Source organism: Camarhynchus parvulus, chromosome 10, assembly GCF_901933205.1.
Source record: "Camarhynchus parvulus chromosome 10, STF_HiC, whole genome shotgun sequence".
In the NCBI taxonomy this organism is placed as follows: domain Eukaryota; kingdom Metazoa; phylum Chordata; class Aves; order Passeriformes; family Thraupidae; genus Camarhynchus; species Camarhynchus parvulus.
In genome coordinates, this window is record NC_044580.1 from 13192971 (window position 1) to 13214330 (window position 21360).

The 21360-nt window shown below is 46.6% G+C and overlaps 1 protein-coding gene across 3 annotated transcripts in view; it reads left to right on the forward strand.

Annotated features, from left to right (window-relative positions):
• Positions 1-16039, forward strand: part of NTRK3 (neurotrophic receptor tyrosine kinase 3) — a 216885-nt gene extending 200846 nt beyond the window's left edge. For all 3 annotated transcript variants that reach the window (XM_030955024.1, XM_030955027.1, XM_030955023.1), the window contains one exon: positions 1795-16039. In XM_030955024.1, coding sequence (XP_030810884.1) covers positions 1795-1980 — 186 coding nt within the window. In that variant the 3' untranslated portion in view covers positions 1981-16039. The remainder of the gene's footprint in view (positions 1-1794) is intronic.
• Positions 16040-21360: the final 5321 nt, after the last annotated feature.

A 21360-nucleotide genomic window follows, 5' to 3' on the forward strand; every position in this document is an offset into this window, starting at 1 on the left:
AGCAGGCACGCTGGAGTGTGACAGCTCAGCTTTGCCCATTCATTCTGCCTCAGTTTCCTTTGCAGGGCAGTACGGCTGAAAACAACCACCCTTAATCTTGAGGGTGTATGGTTTGCTACCATCCCTGGGATAAAATATGATCCTTCCCTTACCTGTTGGTGTATCCGCTTTCAACCTGCTGACCACAGTATCCTGGTGGAACACCCCTGTGGGAGGGAGCCACATTACCTCCCATCAGTCTCATTTTTCAGTTTGTGGAGGGATGGGCAGAACCTGTGTGGCTGTGGAGGACTGACACCTCCACCAGCTCCTGGATGCTGTGGCATCAGAGCAAGTCCCTGTGGCAGTCCAGATGCAGTGCCAGAGCCCCGTGGAGAGGCAGAGCCCATGGAGGGACAGGTCAATGAGGCCGTGCCAAGCTCCTGGCTGCCAGGACTGGACCAGGAGCAAGCACCAGGCTGGCTGAGCATCACCCCTGCTGGGTGTTGGCAAGGCTGAGATGCCCACTCCCTCCTGTGCCACCTGCATGGCCTCATACCCCTACAGCATTTTCAGAAGGTTGTTTCAAGGCTGGGAAAAACCCTCTCTGAGCAGAGGAATGAAGCTGGGCACCACTCAGCCAGTCCATTAACTTCTCTCTATGCCTTTCCTTTGCCCTGGAAAGAGCCCAGCGCAGGGATCCTGTGCATGTCCAGGATGTCTTGGCAGGAACCATAACTCACCCCCTCCTCCCCACAGTGAGCATCCAGCAGCTCTGTGGCAATGCAGGCTTCTCTTCAATGCTGTGCCTTGCTCTCCTTGCTTTCAGCTGGTCCTAATCTCTCCCCTCCGTATTTATATGCAAACAGTACCGTGATAAGTATCCCTTGAGCTGCATGGTGGGACCATTACTATTCATAAATGATAAACTCCAAACACCTCTTGCTGGGTGGCTTCCCTCCACACGCTGCCTGGGACTGGTGTTTATCTGCAGAGCGTGGCAGGCTGCTCGCGCGCTGCAATGCTGGGACTCATCAACCCCAACCAAGGAGGCCAGGCAGTAATAGCAGCTCTCTGGAAACTCATATTTCCCTTTCCTTTCCATTCATTCCTCCAGTAAACAATACACAAAGAGACTCTTAGGGGACTCCTTTCCAATGGCATCCCTCCGAAGAGACTTTACTGTTATCCAGGACCTCACATTTTTCTCATTAGCAGCACCAATCTGACCCAGAACAGAGTGATAGCACTGTAAATTTATTTTTTCTCCTTCACAGATGTGATTTGACATGAAATTTCATTCTTTTTGTTGCTTTTCTGTGTCAGAAAGAAGTATGTAGGAAAAGATGCTCTGAACTCTTCCTTATAAACCTCTCCTGGGCTTTGCAATGGAACGGACTCTTGGTTTTCAGACAAGAAAAATATCATTTCAGCTGTGCAAAATATTGCTGCACTGTGGGGATTTTAAGACTTTTTTTCCTTCTTCATTTAGCAGGAAAAACTGACATCAGAAATTAAAATCTATTTCATTTGCTTGTGACCTCTCTTTGGAGAGTGCATTGAGGTAGGTAGGTGTCAAATAGGGAAGGTTTTTGAGATCTGAAAAACTGCAGCTGGAGACAAATTTTCATGGTAAAATCATCATTAGCAACAATCAGGTGATCACTGAGGATGTGTAGATCTGAGATTTGGCTTCTCAGTGCTCCCGTTGACTAAATGGTGCCACATCAGCCAAACAGTATCAGGCACGGGACATCCTCCATAAACTGCCCAGCTGGTGTTCAGTGTTTTCTTTTCTTTCTTTCTTTCTTTCAGGTCATTGAGTGCATTACCCAAGGCCGAGTTTTGGAGAGGCCCCGAGTCTGCCCCAAGGAGGTTTACGACATCATGTTGGGCTGCTGGCAGAGGGAACCTCAGCAAAGGCTCAACATCAAGGAGATCTACAAGATTCTCCATGCTCTGGGCAAGGCCACACCAATCTACCTGGACATCCTTGGCTAGCAGTGGCCACTTGTTGGAAGTCCCTGCTCCTTCCTCCCGTCCTTCCTTCCCTCTCCACCTCCCAAACCCTTTTCCTCTCAGCTCCCAAGCAAACATCTTCATATAAACTCAAGTGCCTGCTACACATACAACACTGAAAACAAAAAAAAGCAAAACAAAAAGCAAACCAACAAAAAACCCACAGAACAACAACCTGTAAAGCAGTTTGGCTTATATATATTTATAGATATCTCTCTCTATATAACTTCCACACCAATACAGAAAGAAGCTGCTGTTACAGAAAATCGTGAGACTATATTAAAAAAAAAGAAACAAAAAAGGGAGAAAAATACTTAAATATATATATATATAATTAAAAAGAAAAAAAAAAGAGAAAGAAAGGAGAAGGTATCTTTCCCCCGAGCAACCAAGCAGTGAAATGTAACCCTGCTGTGAGTATGGTTCGGGCAGCTGGGCAGGGCTCTAGACTGGCTGTGGCAGCAATGCCATCCTGGGTAGGAGCTGCAGGAAGAAAGCCTTGCCCTGGTTGTATGATATGCACTGAATGTGTGAAATCAGTCCTCCCTTTTCGTCCTTGCCTCCCTCCCTCCTTGCCAGCCCGCAGGTGATGGGCACAAAGCCAGGGCAGTGCCCCTGGATGAACTCTCTTTTACCAACCCCTTCCTCTTAGTCCCTCCTCATCCCTTTCTGCCTTCCTGCCTTTTTCCTCCCTCCAACATTTCAGGACAATTTTTCTAATTTGCTGATTCTTAAATGTATAGACTCAAGGCTTTTGAACACACAGTCAAAGGATTGTGGCACCTACGGGTAAAACACACACGGGGGAGCAGCCACCCTCCTGCAGGCTGCAGGCTCCTGCCCCAGCCCTCCTCTGCCCCAGCCCTCTGCCCGTGCTGGGAGAGCAGCAGGACCAAAGCAGCTGTGCCTGGGAGTCCAGGGGGGGCCCTGGGGACCCGGTCCTGAATCATCCCCAACCCACTCCAGTGTGAGACAAGAGTGCTGCTCACCCAGGGCATCACTTTGGAGGAACAACCCCGCTCCTCCCTGTCCTTATGGCTGTCAGTGGCCATGGGGCTGGTCAGTGGCCATGGGGCTGTTCCCCTGCCCTCAGCTGTCTGCACCAGGGCCAAATCAGCCCCCGGTGTACACTTATAGTGAGCGGGGTTGGATCCTTGCTCTCCTCATGGGGGAAAGGCTACAGGGTGCAGACAGCTGGGAACATGCCTGCAACCCCGCTGGGCATTCTGTGGGGTCAGCATATCCCAGAGCTCTTCCCCCTCATCCTCTGCCCTTCCCCATTCCTGCCCCATGCCTCAGCCCAAGCCTCAGGCACAAGCCAGCGGGGGGACAGGGAGGGGGACCAGGCTCGTGAGATGGCTGGGAACCTACCAACACCTGCCTGCAGCTCCCTTGCCATTCTCCTCACGTCCCCATCCCCTGAAAGGATTGATGCATCTGCCTTTGAGCTGTTGTGAAATGCAGAGGCTGAAGAATAGCTCCACAGGCAGCCCCGGGAGGAGGGGGGAAGGAGGGGAAGGTGCCTTCAGGAGCAGACGGCTCAGCGGATGGCCGCAGCGGCCAGCCTTGCATCTCAATGAGGAGAAAGGCCTGACAGGCAGCAACAGGGGGTGCTGGGGACAGCCAGGGAGAGACAGCAGCATCCTCACTGTGGCTGATCTCCCCGGAGCAGAAAATAATCCTGAACTGGGGAAACAGTCAGTCAGTTGCTGGATCCTGCCTGTCCGGGCTGGGCTGAGAGAACAAAACCTTTCTGGGCCTTTTTTTCATATGGGTAATGGAGGATGAGGGGGAACCTCAGCTTGGCAGCTGCTCTCAGGAGGCAGGGAACGGGCGGCACAGGCTTTGTCAAGGCGATTTTGAGAAGGCAACAACTGCCAGCACAAAAATAGCCTGCTCGGATGTGGCACTTGTGGAGGGCAATGCAGATGGGGGAAGGGGGGACAGAGAAGGGATCTTGGCTCCTTCCCCATGGCCAGAGTAATATTCATGTCCAGGATGCAAGGGGTGCTAGGTGGCTGGTTGTGGCTTGCACTGAGAGGGGAGGTCTTGCATCCTCTCCCCATCCCCCATGTCTCCTGACAATCAATATCTCTCACTCATGGCACTGGCATGGCCTGTCTGATGGCTTCAGATAGAGGCAGGGGACACTGCTAAAGGAGGATTGTGGTGGCAACAGCAGCTGTGGGTTTATTCTGTCTCTGTGTAATGAGCAGTGAGAGCCTGGGGTGGGAGATGGCGGGTGGCAGGAGCCACGTGGGAGTGAGGACACAACCTTCCTCTGCCTGTTAGAGAGATCTGGGCTAGTGGGACAGACTCGTGCCCATGGGGCCTGGACAGACTGCCACTGAACAGGCACCAGGTGCTCACAGCATCTCCAGTGATGGCACGGTCATGGATGAGGCTGTGGGCCAGCACCAGGAGTCCACACACAGGAATGCTGTACCATGCTGCCTCTCCATAGCAGGACCTTGCTCTACTGGGAGAAGATATCCTGCCTATTTAGGCCCAACTTTGAGAGGGGAAACGACTGATTAAAAGGTTGCTGGCCCCAGCCTGGCTCCCTTTTTGTGCAGGCTGCTTGGCTGAAAGGGTTGGAGATGCAGCGCAGGGAGAGAAGAAGCATGGCTGTTAATTGTCCAACATCTCCAGAAGAAAACTTTTTCCTGGGGCAGCCTGTCTCTTACCCCGAGTGGTTTCTTGCTCTTGTGGCTCCCAGGCACTGTGCCAGGTTGTACAAGGCCACAATTTTGTCCACCCCTGTCTCTCACTCTCACACTGTCATTTCTTTTTTGGCTTTTACACTACAAAGTCACCCACAGATACCAGGTCCCAGCTGATGAGATTCCCTCCTCACAGCTGCACAGCAGCTACATCCTCCCCTCCTCACTTCTTTCCTCCTTCCCCTCCTCCCCAGCACCACCACCCTGTCCCTTTCACCACCTCTTTGTACTGTCACAATGTCAAGGTGAGCTCAGGAGCCAAGTGTGACACCAAGCCTTGATGCTGCATGTTTAGGATTAGGTGGCCTCTGAGGAGAGTTTATGTGTCCCCAGAAGATGGCAAATGGCTGAAGAAGGTGGTGAGATGCTCAGGCTCTGGCTGCTTTGCTCTTAGCCCCACCATGGGCAGGGACTGCCTTGGAGAAAGGCCCTTTTGTCAGAGTTAATTGTGAACTGTTGCTCAGAAGAGCTGGATAAGCTGCACTTCTGTGCTGTGACATCTGCTCTGTTGCTGCTCTGGCCCCCTTGGCCTGTCATTGTTGGATGGAGGTTTGCTGGGAGCGAGGAGAAGATTGCTTTGTGTTCAAAGACATGATAGAATCTGCTGCATCCCTTTTTGGCATGACAGTTTTGGAGGGGAAGAGGGAAAGCAGCTGTGCTGCATTCCTGGTGAACACCCTGAGACCTCATTTCCAGAAGCATCTTTCCTGGAGCAGAAGAGAGCTTCCCATCAGCATGGACTGGGGATCTTCCCTGTAGGAAGAAGGGCTCTGCAATGGGGCTGTGTGTGAGGAGAAGAAAAGCAGATTTTGGGGGAAATTCTCACAGAATATCAACATCTGAGTGTTTGGAGTTAAAGAGAAATGAGTTCATGCTTCTTTATTTCTCAGAGAGATACTTTACTATGTCCTGCCTCTACTCAGAGCAGAGAGCTATCCCTGCTGCCTGGGAACAGCTCACCCAAATTCCCAGCACATCCAGGCAGACCTTCCCAGCACCCAGCCCCTTCCATCTGCAGTTTTCTCAAGGAACTTGTGAAAGGGAGCTGGAAGGAACACCAGTGTGAGCACAGCTGAGAAGGGGCCAGAGGGTCTTCCCTGTCCCAGCTGTGTGCTGTTCCCTAAAAATTTAAATTGTTTGCACCAACTCAGTCACCCAAGGGTGTCACTGGAGTGATGCTTTCTTGGAAGTGCAGGTACTATTTTGGTGCATGGTACAGGTGGAAGTTTTGTGCCAGGGCTGCAAACTGCAGGCAGTGAATGTGGCTCCAGCCTCAGGGTCTCATCAGTGACCTGGTTTGTTTTCTCTTGCCATTATTTTTTCTTTCCACCCCAGTATGCCAGGTTGCAAGGCAGAAGCTGAAATGTAGCAAAGGGAAGAGATGCAGAGATCTGCCAGACTGAAAGTCCATCCTGTCTCCTGCACAACTTGCCCATCTGGCCTTTTTAGATGTCCCTCAGTGCATGGATTTTGGGGGATGAAAAAGTCTGAACTGCCTATCCTTGGGTCTGCAGGGTGTTGAATTGCAGATGGGTGACTCTGGGAACTGTGCTGCCCAGACAAATGTGAAAACTGTGGAATGCCTTTAAAGAGGGCACTTGCTTGAGAGACACCTTTAGCTCTGAGCTGTTTGCTTGTCCCAAGGAGTGGGTGGAACAAGGTGAGAAAATGTGTGGAGGAATAAAAGAGGCAGGGAAAGGGAAAAGATGGTTTTAGAAGGCAACTGAGTATCTTGGGTTGGAAAATCAAGACAGATTTGGGGAGTGTGGTGTAGAATTTTAAGTAGCACAATGGATGCAAGCAAAAACAAAAGAAAATAGCAACGTACTGCAGCTCCAGGAAAAGTTAGCTATGAAACTGGGCAAATACTGGTTTAAAAAGGAGGCAGAAACCAATAAAATGAAGGGACCATTTGTGCAGGTGGGAAACAAAATCACTAGGCTTTGTGCTTTTCTGTGATTTTTTTTTTTCCTGTAAGAAAATGCAACTAAAAGAAGTTCTCAAAAGTTATACTGTTTCAGGAGCACAGACAGAAGTATCATATGAGCTGTTTCCTTTCACGTGAAAGGCTCTTATTTCCCAGAACTCAAATGTGTAGATTTCCTTAGTTCAGGATATGGGCTGAAGAATGCAGACGCGTTCACCACAAGCCCCCAAACCCAGAGGTAGTTTGGAACACTTGATCAGCATTCATTTGTGTGCCAGTCTGTTCAGCATATTATCTTTAAAAGTTTTTTTAAAAATCTTTCTAATTTCCTCCCTCCCTGTGGAGTATCTATGTCCTTTCCTGATCTGGCCAGGAATCAGCTGAAGCACTAGAGCCATGGCTTGTACCCAAAGTTTTTGTAACAGCTCTAGGTGTGTTCTCTGGTTGTAGGGCAATGATGAGAATAAGCAAGGGGAATAAATGAGATCCTGGCTGTGATACCACGCTGTGGTGGATCCTCTGATAGCTGGAAGGCTCTGGACATCAACAGGGCTGCTCTGCTATGGGGCTCACAGGCACAGGCGTGTCTTGGTGCAACCCAAAAGTTTTGTTCTCCATTTACATTCCGTGGCTTTCTGATGGATGGTGGGCTCATGGAGCCTTGGCATATGGTGGTGTCTCCAAATGAATATCAAAAGCAAAAGAAGAGAAATTTCCCCCCTCAGCACTGCTTTTCAGGAGTGGATAAACTTGCTTAACTCTAAGGTAGCTTCTCCACTCCCACACCAAGACATCTCTTACATCAGTACCCATTTAATGTTTACATAGTTGCTAAATCCTAAAAATTCTTTTCCCTTTGCTGCTGTCCTTGAAAGTACAGACATTGAGTTTCAAGCCTAGAGAAAGTAGGTGTTTTCAAAACATCTGTTCTGGCTGGCAGTGTCATAAATGACAGAGGCAGAGATGTCAGTTGCTGCTCTGGCAGGAATGAAGGAGCATTCCAACTCTCCTGTGCCTCTTTTTCCCTTCCAATGCAACACTGAGCCATGAAACCACTCCCTGAGAGAAGTGATTGGAGTCCTATTGCTTGCAATTTTGAAAAACTGAACTGAGGAAAGAGATAAGAGACTGAAGAGATGGAAGGACAAAATAATCCAGCTTTCCCCAACAGTTAAGTAAGCTGGTAGATCAGTTTCATGTTGGTGGCTTGGGTTTCTCCCAGACCCAGTCTGAGAGCTCTTTTCAAACTAAAGGAATGACCATTGGTTTCTCTTCCCTTCTGCTGGTCCCACAATTTTAGCATCTCTGCAAGAGGAAGAGGCATCACAAACCTAACCATTGCTTCCCCACACTGTCAGGAGTCCTCCACAGGAACTGCCCTCCCTCCCAGCACAAGTGACTGATCCCACTGCTGAAAACTGGAACAGTTCTTCTGAGGGGGAGTTTAACTGCTGAACTACTGGCAGCTCAGGACAAGGTCCCAGCAGGGAAGAGCTGAAATACCTCTAAAGAAAATCATAGCTCTGGGCGGTCCAAATGTCTTCTTGCATGTTTTCTCTTGCTCTCTGCTGGCTTCCAGCCTCTCCAGTCTTTGCTGCTTGATACTCAGAGAACTGAGTTTGTGCATTCCCTCCCTTTACTGAGCTCAGAGGGCTGGTGAAGCAGTTTGATTTCAATGTGGTAGGTGAGATCAGATTTCTCCCTCCATGGTCTCTTCTTTTTCTCCCTGTGCAGCTCCTGTCCTTGCAGTTCTCAGGACTTGACTAGCAGAGTTTTTAAATGAAGTGAAAGTCTTAATGTGAGGTGAATCCCAAGACCACAAACAGTTTGGACTTCAAACAGTGAGAAAATTGGCGCCGGATGATTCCGCACACAAAGCAGAAAACTTTCATTTCCTGCAGGCAGGATGGAATTGACTGTTATATTAAGACTTCAGAAGGAGCACTGCCCCAGAGTAATTTCACTGCTGTCAGGCAGTGTTGACATCTAGATTAACCTCTGTGCAGTGAATTTTACAGCAACGCTCATTGTAATGCATGTGGGGTATCTCCTGTAAATCCCAGCTGAAGCCCACACTGTCCCACCCTTCTGCACAGGAGGAAGGGTTGGGGAGCAGCTGCTATCATTTTTGACCCCAGCAAAGCATGACTCCAACCTCATCCAGGCCAGTTCTGCTGAAACTGATTTTCTGCTGTGCTAAAGTGACAATAGCACCAGCCTGTATTTTTTTTTCTTCTAATTCCCCAAAGAGGTTTACATCACAAGGCTGAAATTTTTGCCAGTGACAAACAGCTCCCTTCATGTATCCAGCCAGCAGTACAGTCCTAATTAAAAGGCACTAGTTAACTAGAGGCAATTAGCTGCTTGCACTGATTAATTCCAAGACATACAATCCCCAAACACAAAGCTCTGATCAGATGTGATCTACATGGCAGACAAACTCCCAGCTGATGTGAGATGGTGGCATCCAATCCTACTCACCAGCACACAGGCACACAGTGAACGCTGCCTACCAAACCAAAACTGCATGGATTAAAGAAATTCACACAGTTGACTCAGAAGCCCTTTGGCTCCAGAAATGAATGCTCCTGCTGATAAGTTGAAAGCATAGGCCTGACCCCAAGTCCTTCTGTCTTTTGCTATAGGAGGAGATTGAGTAGTGGCATTTCCCAGGCAGGACCACAACAGCTTCTTCACTTTTGTGCTGGCAGAGACAATCCTGTCTGTGGTTCTTGAGATGCATCTCTGAGATTCGCTTTGTGAAAAAAAAGCACTAGCATGTAAAAAAATATAGAAAAGGAAGGGAAGGGTTCTTTGTGTGTTTTTGCCACACCAGCTTAGTGATACATTTATTTTCCTACTCAGATGTTGCTCTGCAGTCATCTGCAGGAGGTTCTAGGCAAGAGAAAAGCTATCAGGTGTTGAAGAGATCAACCACTAGCCTTAAGGGCAAAATCCCAATAGAAATCTCTTTCAGAGCCCATCTCTCCTCTCACCCACAGCTCTTCACAGTAGCCTTACCATTCTGTTTGCCAAAGGTTTTGGACAGCCTGTGAAGAGGTGACATATCTTCAGTTTCTCCTCATCTTTAGGAGGAATTGTGACATTTCTGTAATTTGACCCATCAGGAAGATTCCTTCAAACTAACATTTATTACCTCCAATCAGAATACAGCTGAAAAGGCTACTCAAGGTTATAGAAAAGGTCAAGCTCTTGCTTTGGACTGGAATTTGCTTTGGAAGGAATTTGATGGACCAATTTAACCACCACAGCACATCAAAACCTGGTGGCTTCATTTAAAAAGTAATCAGTATTGTATTTCGCTTTAGACATCCGTGCATTAGTGTTCTGCAAATATGATTTCCTCTTTGTTTGCATTATTGATGCCATAAAATGTCAGACACATTAAAGAAAAAAAAAAAAGAGGCCAACCTTTGGGGTTTGGAATGATTCTAGCTGAATTGCAGTTGGGTTACTTTCCTTTTTATTTCCCATGGCAGCGATGCACTGTTACTCATTCTGCTATTGTTTTACAAAGAGTTCTCAGTAAGTGTGTTTATTCAGCCAACCATATTTCAGAAAACACATAACCTTGATATTTTTTCCTGTATGTGGCAGCGTGTGTGAATGCGTGCTGGGGAGAGGAGGGGAGGTGGAGCTTTTGACAAGAGCCCTCCCAAGTCTGGTAGTGTGCTGGCTTTGTGCAATGCTGTGTGAATCCCTCCCGCTCAGGTGCCTGGCTTGATTTAACCTCAAGAACTGACTTTTGTAATCAGGATTTGAGGTCTTCTGCTTTAGCACTGCCCAGAATCTGTCATCTGCTCTCACTATTCAGCAGCCATCTGCTATCCAGAGAGGTTCCTAGATGTCTATGCCACAGAGATTACACAGTAATTGAGTCCCAGGCATGCAATAGAGGAGGTTTAGCTCATTCTGACCCTGGACCAGCAGCAAGTTTGCTGCTTTAGCTTGGTTCCCACCCAAGGTTCACTGACTACAGTTCCCAAGACAAATACTCTTAGCTGCTCAGAGCTGTTTCTCACAGACCATTACAAGTACAGGCCTTGGAGGCTGTAGCTCTCTGCCTCGCCTCTCTATAATGAATGTGGATCCATTTTTCAGTGATCCTGGGAATTTTTTTGAAGGATATTCTCCCTCCTAAAATCTAAGAAATTTTCAAGCATTCCCTCTTGTTGAAAAGTGAAGAAATAAGGTGGAAATATATCCCCTGTGTAGAGATTTTGATCAGAGGTAAAATTTCAGCTTTTCCTCACAGTGACAGCAAGACTTGGGTGCAGGAGGAGAAGAATACAATGGAGCAGTCTAAGGAAGGGACTCAGCTAGGACCTGGATTGAAAAGTCATCTGTTCACCTACTGAGCCATGGCCAGTTTCATACAGGAAGAGATCTCCAGCTTTTCTTGAGCTTCAGATTCCTGCCCAGCTCTCTTGTTTCTATTCCAGTTCTGAGGAATGACTGTCAGATGACCTTCAAATCTCCTTATCTTCACAGATCCTTCCCAGGGCTATCCAAACAGCCCAAAGAAGTGATGACAGGGGCTGAATGGGTGTGTAATTCAGGGTCTTTCTCTTCCTTTTTCATCAGGGGCAGAGATAGTGAAAGTGACAGAACAGAAAAATTATTTTCCCCAACAGCAGTGATCCAGTTTCTTTTTAAACTCTGATATTTAAGACACCATACAGCAGTACCTATAAATATGCCTTGAAATGTTGAATGAGCACACGAGTATATTTGATTTTGTTTTTATGCCTATAATTTCTCTCACCAAGAATTCAGCCGTTACTCAGCTCCCAGCAGGTTGTTCTGATTGCTGGAGAGATGGTTGGGATTGATTCCGGCTGTGACCTGCTCCAGTCCAGCCTCATTCTTATGTAGCTAGATTGAAACAATAGAAATCAGCAAGAGACTGAGTTGTTGTTCCTGTGAAACCGAACCTTCTTGTGCAACTCCAGGCTAAATGTAGAAGGCGTTGATGACCCACAACTTTGAACTCAGTAAAGGCTGCAGGTGCTGAGAGGCACTGAACAGATGTTAGGAACAGAACAGCGGGAGAGAGAGAAATGCTACAAGAGGAAAAAAACCCAAACTAACAAACATTACATCAGAAAAGACAGTGGTTGGTTGACAATATAAGAAAACCCACTACTGTACATGAGAAAAGACACAGAATACTCACCCTGGTAACCAAGAACATTGGCCACCAGGACAGGAGCAGCTCAAACCTCCTCTCACTTTTAATTTCCTTTTTCTCCTTCTCCTGCTAATACAGAACAAATCCTGGCTTATGGCCTTTCTGGACGCTGAAATTAAGAGGCAGATTTGGGAAAGGATGAGAGGGACTGGATCCTGCTGGATGACACAACAGCTTTAGAGCCCAGCACCTCTCAGTAGAAAGTTCCTGGTCTGCCCGGTCTGCCCTTTCTTTGATTTTTTTTTTTAATTACAATCCCTAGTTGCTTCAAGTGGCGTTCACAAACAGCCTAAAACAGTTCAGCCCCAATCTCTTGGTAAGATGGAGATTCCAGCAGATGGACGGACGTCGTGAGCGGCGTCCCTGCGGATCAGCACCGCGGACAGAGGCACCGGCCCGGCGCGGCGGCCGCCGCTGGAGCGGGAGCCCCGCAGTCCATGGAGGAACCCAACTTCTGCAGGAATCCTGCCCACGCTGCTCAGGGAACTGCTGCCTTACCCTTCGTTCCTTTCTCCCATGTTTTTTTTCTAGTGTGAAATCATTATCTGGCCTCTTGTTTTCAAGTGATGGAGGAGGGATGGTTTAAAACACAAACCAATCATTCCGATGCAAGAGAGAACCATGTTTTCCTTCAGAGTTAAGCTCTCTGCCCCACTTTTTGCTGTACTGGTATTCCACCTGTGAATGCTCCATCTCTAATTTGGATTGTGAAAGGTTCTTATCTTCTCATCCATTGAGACAGTTTGACAAATGGAGAGATATTACACTGGTAGCCCTTTAGAAACAGAATCCTTATTTTATTGGAAGCATCATGTGATTGAGATTTCAGCCATCAATTGCATTTACTGTTGGTAAAGGGTAAACAGACAAATCTCCTGGAAAATTGCAAGTAAGGGACATATAAATGACACCGTGGCCACTGGAAGTTATGTTCCCCAAAAAAAAAAAAAAAAAAGAAGAAGCCACATTACTGAGCAGTAGAGGGTTGTCAGAATCATAGAATGGTTTGGGTTAGAAGAGATTTTAAAAATCACCTAGTTTCAACACCCCTAGCATGGGCAGGCACATTTTCCACCCAGCTAAGTTGCACAAAGCCCTGTCCATTCTGGCCTTAAAGATCAGAGAAAGATGAAGAGCCACAAAGACACCAACAGGCAGGGCCCCAAATGGAGAAGCAGTCTTATCTCACAGAGGAAAAAAAGGAAAATGTCTCAGCATTCATCTTGCTCAGCCTGTATATTTGGGATTTCACCCCACAGGTATTCCTGGATCACACTAAGGAAGCTGTACCCTCAAATTAGAGTTGAATGTCTCCTGGACCTCTTCATCCTGGTGAGAAGCTGTTGGGCAGGAGCATGCAGGCTCATTAACACGCCTGAAAAATTTAGTGTGAAGAAGAAGAGCCAGAAAAGTAGGCCAGAAAGTTGGGCTATTCCCCCCACTCAACATATGCTGCTTTCTGGAAGCACTTTCCTCTGTATCCCACCTCCCACACACTCCCCAGCTGTGACTGGAAGTTACTACAATGGGACATGTGGATGGACACACAGAGACAGAGAGGACTGGGAAGTGTCTGAGATACAAGACTTCAAAACTTGTAAGTAGCAATACTGAAAACCAGGAATTAAGGCCAGACTTGTGGTGCTTAGGGCTCTCTGGGAATCAGAAAGGATGAGCTTGCAGAGGATGGCAAAGATAATTTAATAAGGGGCTTGGAGAACAAATGATGCTAAGAGGAGGGATCAAAGAATCCTACTGGGACATGGGGAGAGGAAGGAAATGGACAAGGACTTGATTCCCAGTGAAGGGTCAGTGATTAAGAGGGTGGTGAAGGTCAGATAGGACCTGTGGTGAAGCAAATGAGAGCCTTGGTTGGGGAAGAACTATAGATGTGAGGAAAGGGTCCCTACAGAATGATGTGTGCTCGTCTGAATGGGTCCTGAAGGTTTCTCCAAACCTTCAGTTCTGCTGGGCTTTCTCCAGATCCACAATTTCTGCTTCAAACCCAGCAAACGCCATAACTTTAACTGCATACATTTTGCTCTCTGACAGCTCTGGTTTCAGTACTAACAGTCTAAATTGTTTTAGTTCCCCTCAATCCTCCTGTTCAACCCCCACAACCAGCTAATTCCTTGTGTGAAGGAGAATTGGCTTTTTTTATTATTATTTTTCTATTATTTTTTCCCAGAAGTGTCCATTAAATTTTCAGCTAAACTGGAAGGCAATTTTTTGCATGAGAGCTTTACATAGATAGGCTTAAAGCAGAACAAAAAAAAAAAATAACTATACTAAATTACCTCCCCCTCCCCCACCATGTCTTAATGAAGTGCTGTTTTACATAAGTTATTTCAAGAGAAATGAAGTATTTTTGGGCGGGCAAGCAATCAACATTTATTTAGGTTTCCAGGAGTGTTGCAACTCCCTTTGAATCTTCTGAGTCAGGCAAGGAGGCAAGTTTTCCCCAGGTAAAGTTTGAGGACACACAACTTTCTTGGGTGAAGGCTGTCTTGGGGTCTTCAGTCTGTTCTTGGGAATGTTTTTAGGGGCTGCACTGTGCACTTGCTCTGGTAATTTATCCAAGGTTTGTGTGTTGAAGCGGTGCTGTCTGTCAGGGGTTTGTGTGGCAGCGTGATGGCCTAGGCAGAAAAATCACTCTGATTTCCTGTGCTGGCTTCAAAAAAACCCCATGCACCTTCCAGAAATCTACAAGGGGAGACTTAATTTCCAGGCAATTGCTCCTCCTCCCAGCTGAAGTGCCCTTCAGCAGTGCAGGCAGGCTTGGCCCCAGGAGGTGCAGCTCCCCAGCTCACTCTGGCAGGCACCAGAGTACCTCTCTGGTGCTGAGAGGCGGATGGGGCTACAGCTCAGAGGAAAGATATTTTGATGGCATTTGTGTTGTTACTATTATTTAAACCAGCTTATTTTAATCTCTGCTAATGTCACGGAAAGATAGCACGAGCAGAGAACAATCCCTATGGTGATCTATGTTGAATTGGTTTCTATTTTTTTGGCATAATTTTTTTACACAATGCACCAATCCACATTTGCTTAGTCTGGGGCTTCTTTTGCATTTTTTGAGTCCTATTTACCATTTTGCAAGTGAATTGATGGTTCTCAATCTTCTCCAAACTGCAGTTTCCCCTTCTTCTCCAAACCAAAATTCACCATTTTCTCCTGCTGGGAACAAGCCAGGTTACCCCTTCAGGGAGAATCTGGTGGGAGCAAGGAAGCTGTGACCTCTGCCTGCCCACCCCACCTCCACCAGCTCCAACTCAGAGGATGAGTTTTGGCCAAGGTGGGGTCCCTGCTTGTCCCCTACCTGCCACATCATGTGCATCGAGCTACCCTGGAAGGGGATGACTGATACAGCATTAGTCACACTGACATGAAGAGTTTTTAAATTAAGAATTTGCAGTGAGGTCCAGGGACCTGTTAAAGTGCTGAGGTATTTACCCTCCCCAGACCTTCCCTTCCTTCCTGCCCTGCTTTGGCCCTTCCTCTCTCCCCAGCCTTGAAATGAAACAGAAAATTATTTTTTTAAAACTGTGTCGATAATTTATGTTTAGTATAAAGGATGATTTAATGGCATCACCAAAGGTCATTTTTTTCATCTCCGTGTTACTGCCCCAGCCCCAGAGGCTGTGCATCCCCTCTTTCCCATAACTCCACTGCCCTCCCTTCCATCCACCTCACCCATCCTCTGTCACCACCCACCCACCCCAGCGTTCCACGCACCCGACACCCGCTTCAGGTTCAGCCGATGGAGAACAGAGATTTCAAACTGAAACCTCCACTCCAGACCACCTCCAACTGAAACCATCTCCACCCTGAAAACAGTCAGTTGCTGCAAACGACAGGCAGACTCATTTCTTGAACTCTGTAAGGTTTTTTTTAAAGCCTTTTATACCTATTTACGTGTGCGCGTGCGTGCACTGAGTGTGCACAGTGGTACCTGTGTGCACAAATGCACACAAATCTCTCTCTCAAGTATAAATATATTGTATGTTAGAGCTGTAAATACTCCTTGGTCACGTGTCTATGTCTTCTTCAAGGTATCATATCCTCAGTGTTACGTTAACAACTCCATTTATTGATTGATGAAACTATGTGTAGACCTGTACCTTCCTGACATAGTTTATGTAGCTCTCTCTTCTCAAATAAAGTACAAAACTACCACCAGCAGGTCCTCCTCTCCTCTTTGTTCCATGTTGAACATTCAGCTTTAATTCATAGAAACCTGACACTTAAAATTTATGCAGTTTTCAGCTATCCCAACAATACAGAAACTGTCACATGATGTTTCAGGAACTTTATTTGCTGGTCAGGCCAATAAGAGTTGTTAACAAAAGGTAATAATCTGTAGGTAAAATGCTGTCCCAGCTGCAGTAAGTGATGATTTGTGTACTGATCCAATTCATCCTTCCCACCTACCTCCAGGTGCAGCCTGCACCAATCACAGCTCCCTTCATCCTGGTAGAGACAGCTGGAGTCCATCCTCTTCCTCCCGTTTTGGTGGATCTCTGCACCATTACCTCAACCAGCTCTCCCAGAGTGCAGAAATTTCCTCTTGGCTTAGAAGGATCCAGTCTCTTCCCTGTCATGTTGTTGGCTTGTTGCTGCTTGGATTGCTCAGCACCCAAACTCAGCTCCAATCTTGGGCTTGGGAACACATCTCAGGATTATGGCAAAATCCACTGCTGTCATTTGTTTCCCTTTGATTCCAGGCTTCATGCTGAAATCACAGGAACCAGAGGATATTTACCATTGCAAGCTGGAAAAAAACCCTCTTTGCACAGATACACTTACTGTAAAAAACTATAAAGATGATTTGTGAAGTAACACTTAATTTACTGCAACTGACACCAGACTCCAGCTGCCAGAAATTTGACTGACAATTTCTATTTATTTATATCCTGCTATACAATATCTGCCTTAATGCTGTAAATTTTTCTGATTGGAATTTCACAGTGTCTGCCTGGATATTTATTGATCATAAAATAATCTGCACAACCCGTTAAAGTCAAGGCAGGGAGGATGGATGCCAGAGAAATCACTCGACAGGATCTGGGTACCAGTGCCCAGGTAACAGGAGATGCTCAGATGCTATTTTTACAGCTTTCTGTATCACTGAGAGCCAGTCATTTGAACTGCTTTTCTGCTGTTTCCTGAAAGCCCCTTCTGAAATGCTTCCAAGAGCCTGGTATTGAGTTCCTACCAGCAACTCCATATGGACCCTGCAACATGCCTCATTTGCAGCTCCTCACCGTTGAGAAATCCCACCTTTACAGTGAAATCTGGTGTTTTCACAACTGTTCTTTCAGACAGCCCATGAGGGAAATGTTTGGCTCTTCCTGCAGCAGTAAGACCACTTTTTTTTCCACTATTATTTTTGGCAGGCAAAGACAGAAGCATTCAATTTCTCCCCACGAGGGAGAAAAAATGTGAAACTTGGTGGTCCCAGCTGGGAGTTTCCGTATTGCCTGGTGAGGAGAGTCTCTTCATTCACAGCTTCAACCATGCAGCTTTCCAGTTCCTCCAATGGATTTTACCTTCTGAGTTTGGGCTTTTTTAATTTTTTTTTTTTTTGTTTAATTTTGCTTTTTATTTTCCTAAGGGACATCTTTTCTCCTCTATGGAAGTTAGAGGTGTGTGCTCTCCACATGTGGGTGAACACAAAGGCATATTTTGGTCATAGCTAAATCCACCCCTTCTCCCAAAAGTCAACACATCCCACCCCCAATCCAGCACACACCCACTTTCTCACCAGTAGCCTCCCAGTGTGACACCCCTCCCTAGCCTGTACACACACATACCCCTGCTCCAGCCCACCATTCTTCTGCCTTCTCCTGCTCTTGTTCAACAGGAATTTGCTCCCTTCCCTGGAAATGCTGCCCCTGCTATTCATTCCTGCTGCTTTCTCGGATCCCAAACCAGGCCTCACTCATCAAACACAGCTCCCTTTCCTTTCTCAGCATCAGAATAATAAACCAGCAGCTGAAATGCAATAAAGAAAAAAAATCCCAGTTTGACCCACTTCCCTTGGAGTCACCCTGTTGTGCCTGCTCCTGGTACCTGCTGCAGTTTGCCTTTGCCTATCCAGGATGAGGTGGTTTCAGGAGCATGCAGCAGCTGGTGGAGCATCTAAAGGGCTGGAAATAAAACTTCACCAAAATAAAGAGCAGCCCAGGAGGCTGTCAGGCTTCAGGCACTTGCCCCAGACTGGACAGCATCCCTTGTGGGAAGTGGACAATGGAAGGACTCAGGGCTCCCTGTGACCTTTTCAAGCTCCATAAAACCCTTCACAGATCACCCTTCAGAAAGCAGGGAAGGAAAGCAGACCCCTGCATGCCCTCTGGGCAGGGGGAAGGGAGAGGTCCTGGCCTTCCCCCAGGTTGCAGAGAGAGTCAGATGAAAGGTTGACAACAAGATGTAATCACAGGGTAAAAGCACAGGGCAGGAACAGCACAAATAATTTCCTGTTGAGTTGTGGCTTCTGTTATTCCCAGAGAAAAGCAGCAGGTATTCAGGAGCTTCTCATTAGCCAGCATGATTTCCATTAGGCTTTCTATTAACATTTTGTGGCCATAATAAACACCTACATAATTAACACACACAAAAAAGGAGCCTATTCCAGCTGCCACAACAAGCTGGAGATGGCACAGGTGGGTCAGTTCCTGTCTGGAACATTCTGCTTGCAAAGGAATTGCTCTTTACACCCACCTAGGACAATTCCCTTGCAAAGAGTTAAGTTTTAATGCTTCTCTCCTCCTGCTTTAGTCTAGGAGGACATCTACCTCTGCTTTGCAGCTGGAAAAAAAAAAGGAAAGTGAGACAACAGGGTAGAAATTGTCCCTGGAGAGATTCAGGACACTCCAGTATTCCCTAGTCCTTTGGCATAGCTCTGAGGAGCCTTTTCCTGCTAAAAACTGACAGGGAAAGAAATCCTTTAGGAACCCATGCATGATCCCAGACAGTAGATAAGCCCCAGGAGCTTCAAAGTCCCCATGGAAAGAAGATGGAGCCTACTACAATCTGGGCTTGTTTTAACCATGAAGCACACCAGCACTTCATGTCCACTGAGAACTGATGAATTATGGGGAAAATAGGCACAAGGTAAAACATGATCTTCCCAATGCCAAGTTACAGTCTCTCCATGCCTTATCCATCCTGCTAAGGGCATGAACACCATTTCTGAGTATGGAACCCACAGTGAGAGCTCGCAGGTAGCTCTGGCTCCTCCCCAGCCCTTGCCCTCCTTGCCCATTGCCAGAGGTACCACTGCCAAACCTGTGCCCAGGAGATTGAGGACATGTCATTTTGACAGGGCTGCCTGTCCCCCCTCCTCATTTCAGACTCCTGCTGCTAAGAATTTGTGTGCCCTTTATCATAGCTCTGAAATACAGAGAGACGCTTTGGAATTCAATTAGTCAAACAGTTGCCACAGCAACAAAAACATATAAACTTAAATGATTTATACTCACAGACACCACTTCAAATAGGAATAAATTTAATACAGCAGCTGGGAATGAAATGCATTGTACAATAAGAAAATTGTATTTTTTCTCTCCCTGATGATAGGCCTCAAGGTCTTAATGCAATATAGATGAAAAAAGATATTTGGGCAGAAGGAAGCAGAATCTTTTGTGCTGTATTTACAATGCCTGCTTGGAGAGTACAACACATAATGAGCATGTACATCTAATCACAGAGCTGTGATGCTGCTTGCAGACAGCCACAGATCAAAGATTGCAGCTACCAAGTTGACTGCTTGGTTTCACTTTCTTTCTTTGTCTCTCCTTCATCTCATAAAACCTCTCCTGTTGGCCTCTTCCCAGGCAAAAAACAAATCTACCCTCATTCCAGCAGCTTCTCCATCCCCTACAGTGCCAAGTCCCACCTGGTAAAGTGAGATTGTGATTTTTTTCTAGAAGAATAAAAATTACTTTAATTCAAACATAGTCCTGCGTCTCAGAGCAGAAATTAATTTCAAGAAATATGCAGGAAATATTTTCCTCTGCAAGATCATTTCAAAAGATTGCAAAAATATCCAGGATAGTAATTCAAGTGATGGTCACCTGCAGTATTTTTTCCCATAAAAGACTGAACATGAAGTGAATGCCACAGTTCCTACAGTTCTCCTTTGACTCTGAGATTCCCTGGAGAGAACTACAGGTACATGGGATGTGAGATCACAGAGAGCATAATGCATGTACAGACCTCTGGCATTAGCACAGTTTCAGTGCATCCTCATTCCAGGGCATACAAATACATCTTTTTCCAATCAGCAAAGGTTTCACCGAATGAAAGTGATGTAGGAGCTTAGAGGAGCCTTATGGTTAGTTTAAGTAAACAGGAATTGTCCAAAGGTTGTGCAGAAACTGCCTCATTCCTTTCTAAAGGCACAGCAGCTGGTTTAACTCAGAACTGTGGAAAGTTGTGTGCTTGCAGCTCATCTGCCTCTTTGTTGAGGTGCCAAAGCCAGCTGCCTTGGCAGTGCCTGGGCCAGAAACAGCCAGGCAGTGCCTAGACTGCAAAAGAAAGTGGAAACCCAACCACTGGCTCTTCATTTTCCCCTAAGCAGGAGCTAGCCTGACATGCAAGGAGGTATTTTGGAAGTCGTCACCTGCCTCCACAAAGCCCGATCAGCAGGGCCAACCACTCCCATCAGTGGGAGCTGAGGCTGCCAACGCCCTTGGAGGGCTCAACACTACGAGCAATTGTATGAGATCTCTCATCTGACCTGCTCCACTAGACAGCATTTATGGGGGGAATAAGAGCTTTATTTCCTGTCCAGATCGTGCTCATAACACCTTCCCCTGCACTTCACAAGAACTCAAACAGGACGAGTCTCACGCACCTCGGGGCCCTTTGTGCAGAGGCAACCTCTCTGGCTCAGCCCGTGTTTTGAGTAAACACTGCAGATCCAAGAGCAAGAGGGAAAAGCCAGAAAAGCACCTTTGAGACAAACTCAATACTTTTGTCTAAGTACAAACAAACAAAACCACAGAGGCCACAGCTCTAACAGAGCTTACTGGCTCCTCAGCGTAAAAAAATTACAGGGGTGAGTTTTCATGGGTTGTTTTAGGCAGGAGGTCAAGAGTGCTGCTCATTATTAGAATTGGCAGGTGGGGTAGAGAGCTCAGGATGCTTTGGGTGCAAATTGAGATCAACACCTGCAATTCTCTTTGGCAGTTTGCGAAAGGAAAGCACACAGATGCACAACAACAACTAAACAAAGCTAATAATGAAATCATATTTATGTAGGCAGGAAGGAAGCTCAATTGCCAGGAGAGTACTAAAGTCTACAAGTGTAAATACATACCAAATAAGTCAGCTTGATGAGATGCCAAGTTTGTTCAGCAGAGGATGGCACTTCACTATGGAAGTGTTCCTGCAGGAGGGAAACCAGGAAAATGTCAAAAAGGTCACTGGGTGAAATGTGTGGCTCCACCAGAAAACTGTGCAAACAAGCTCATGTCAGTAGATTCAGTACTGTCTTG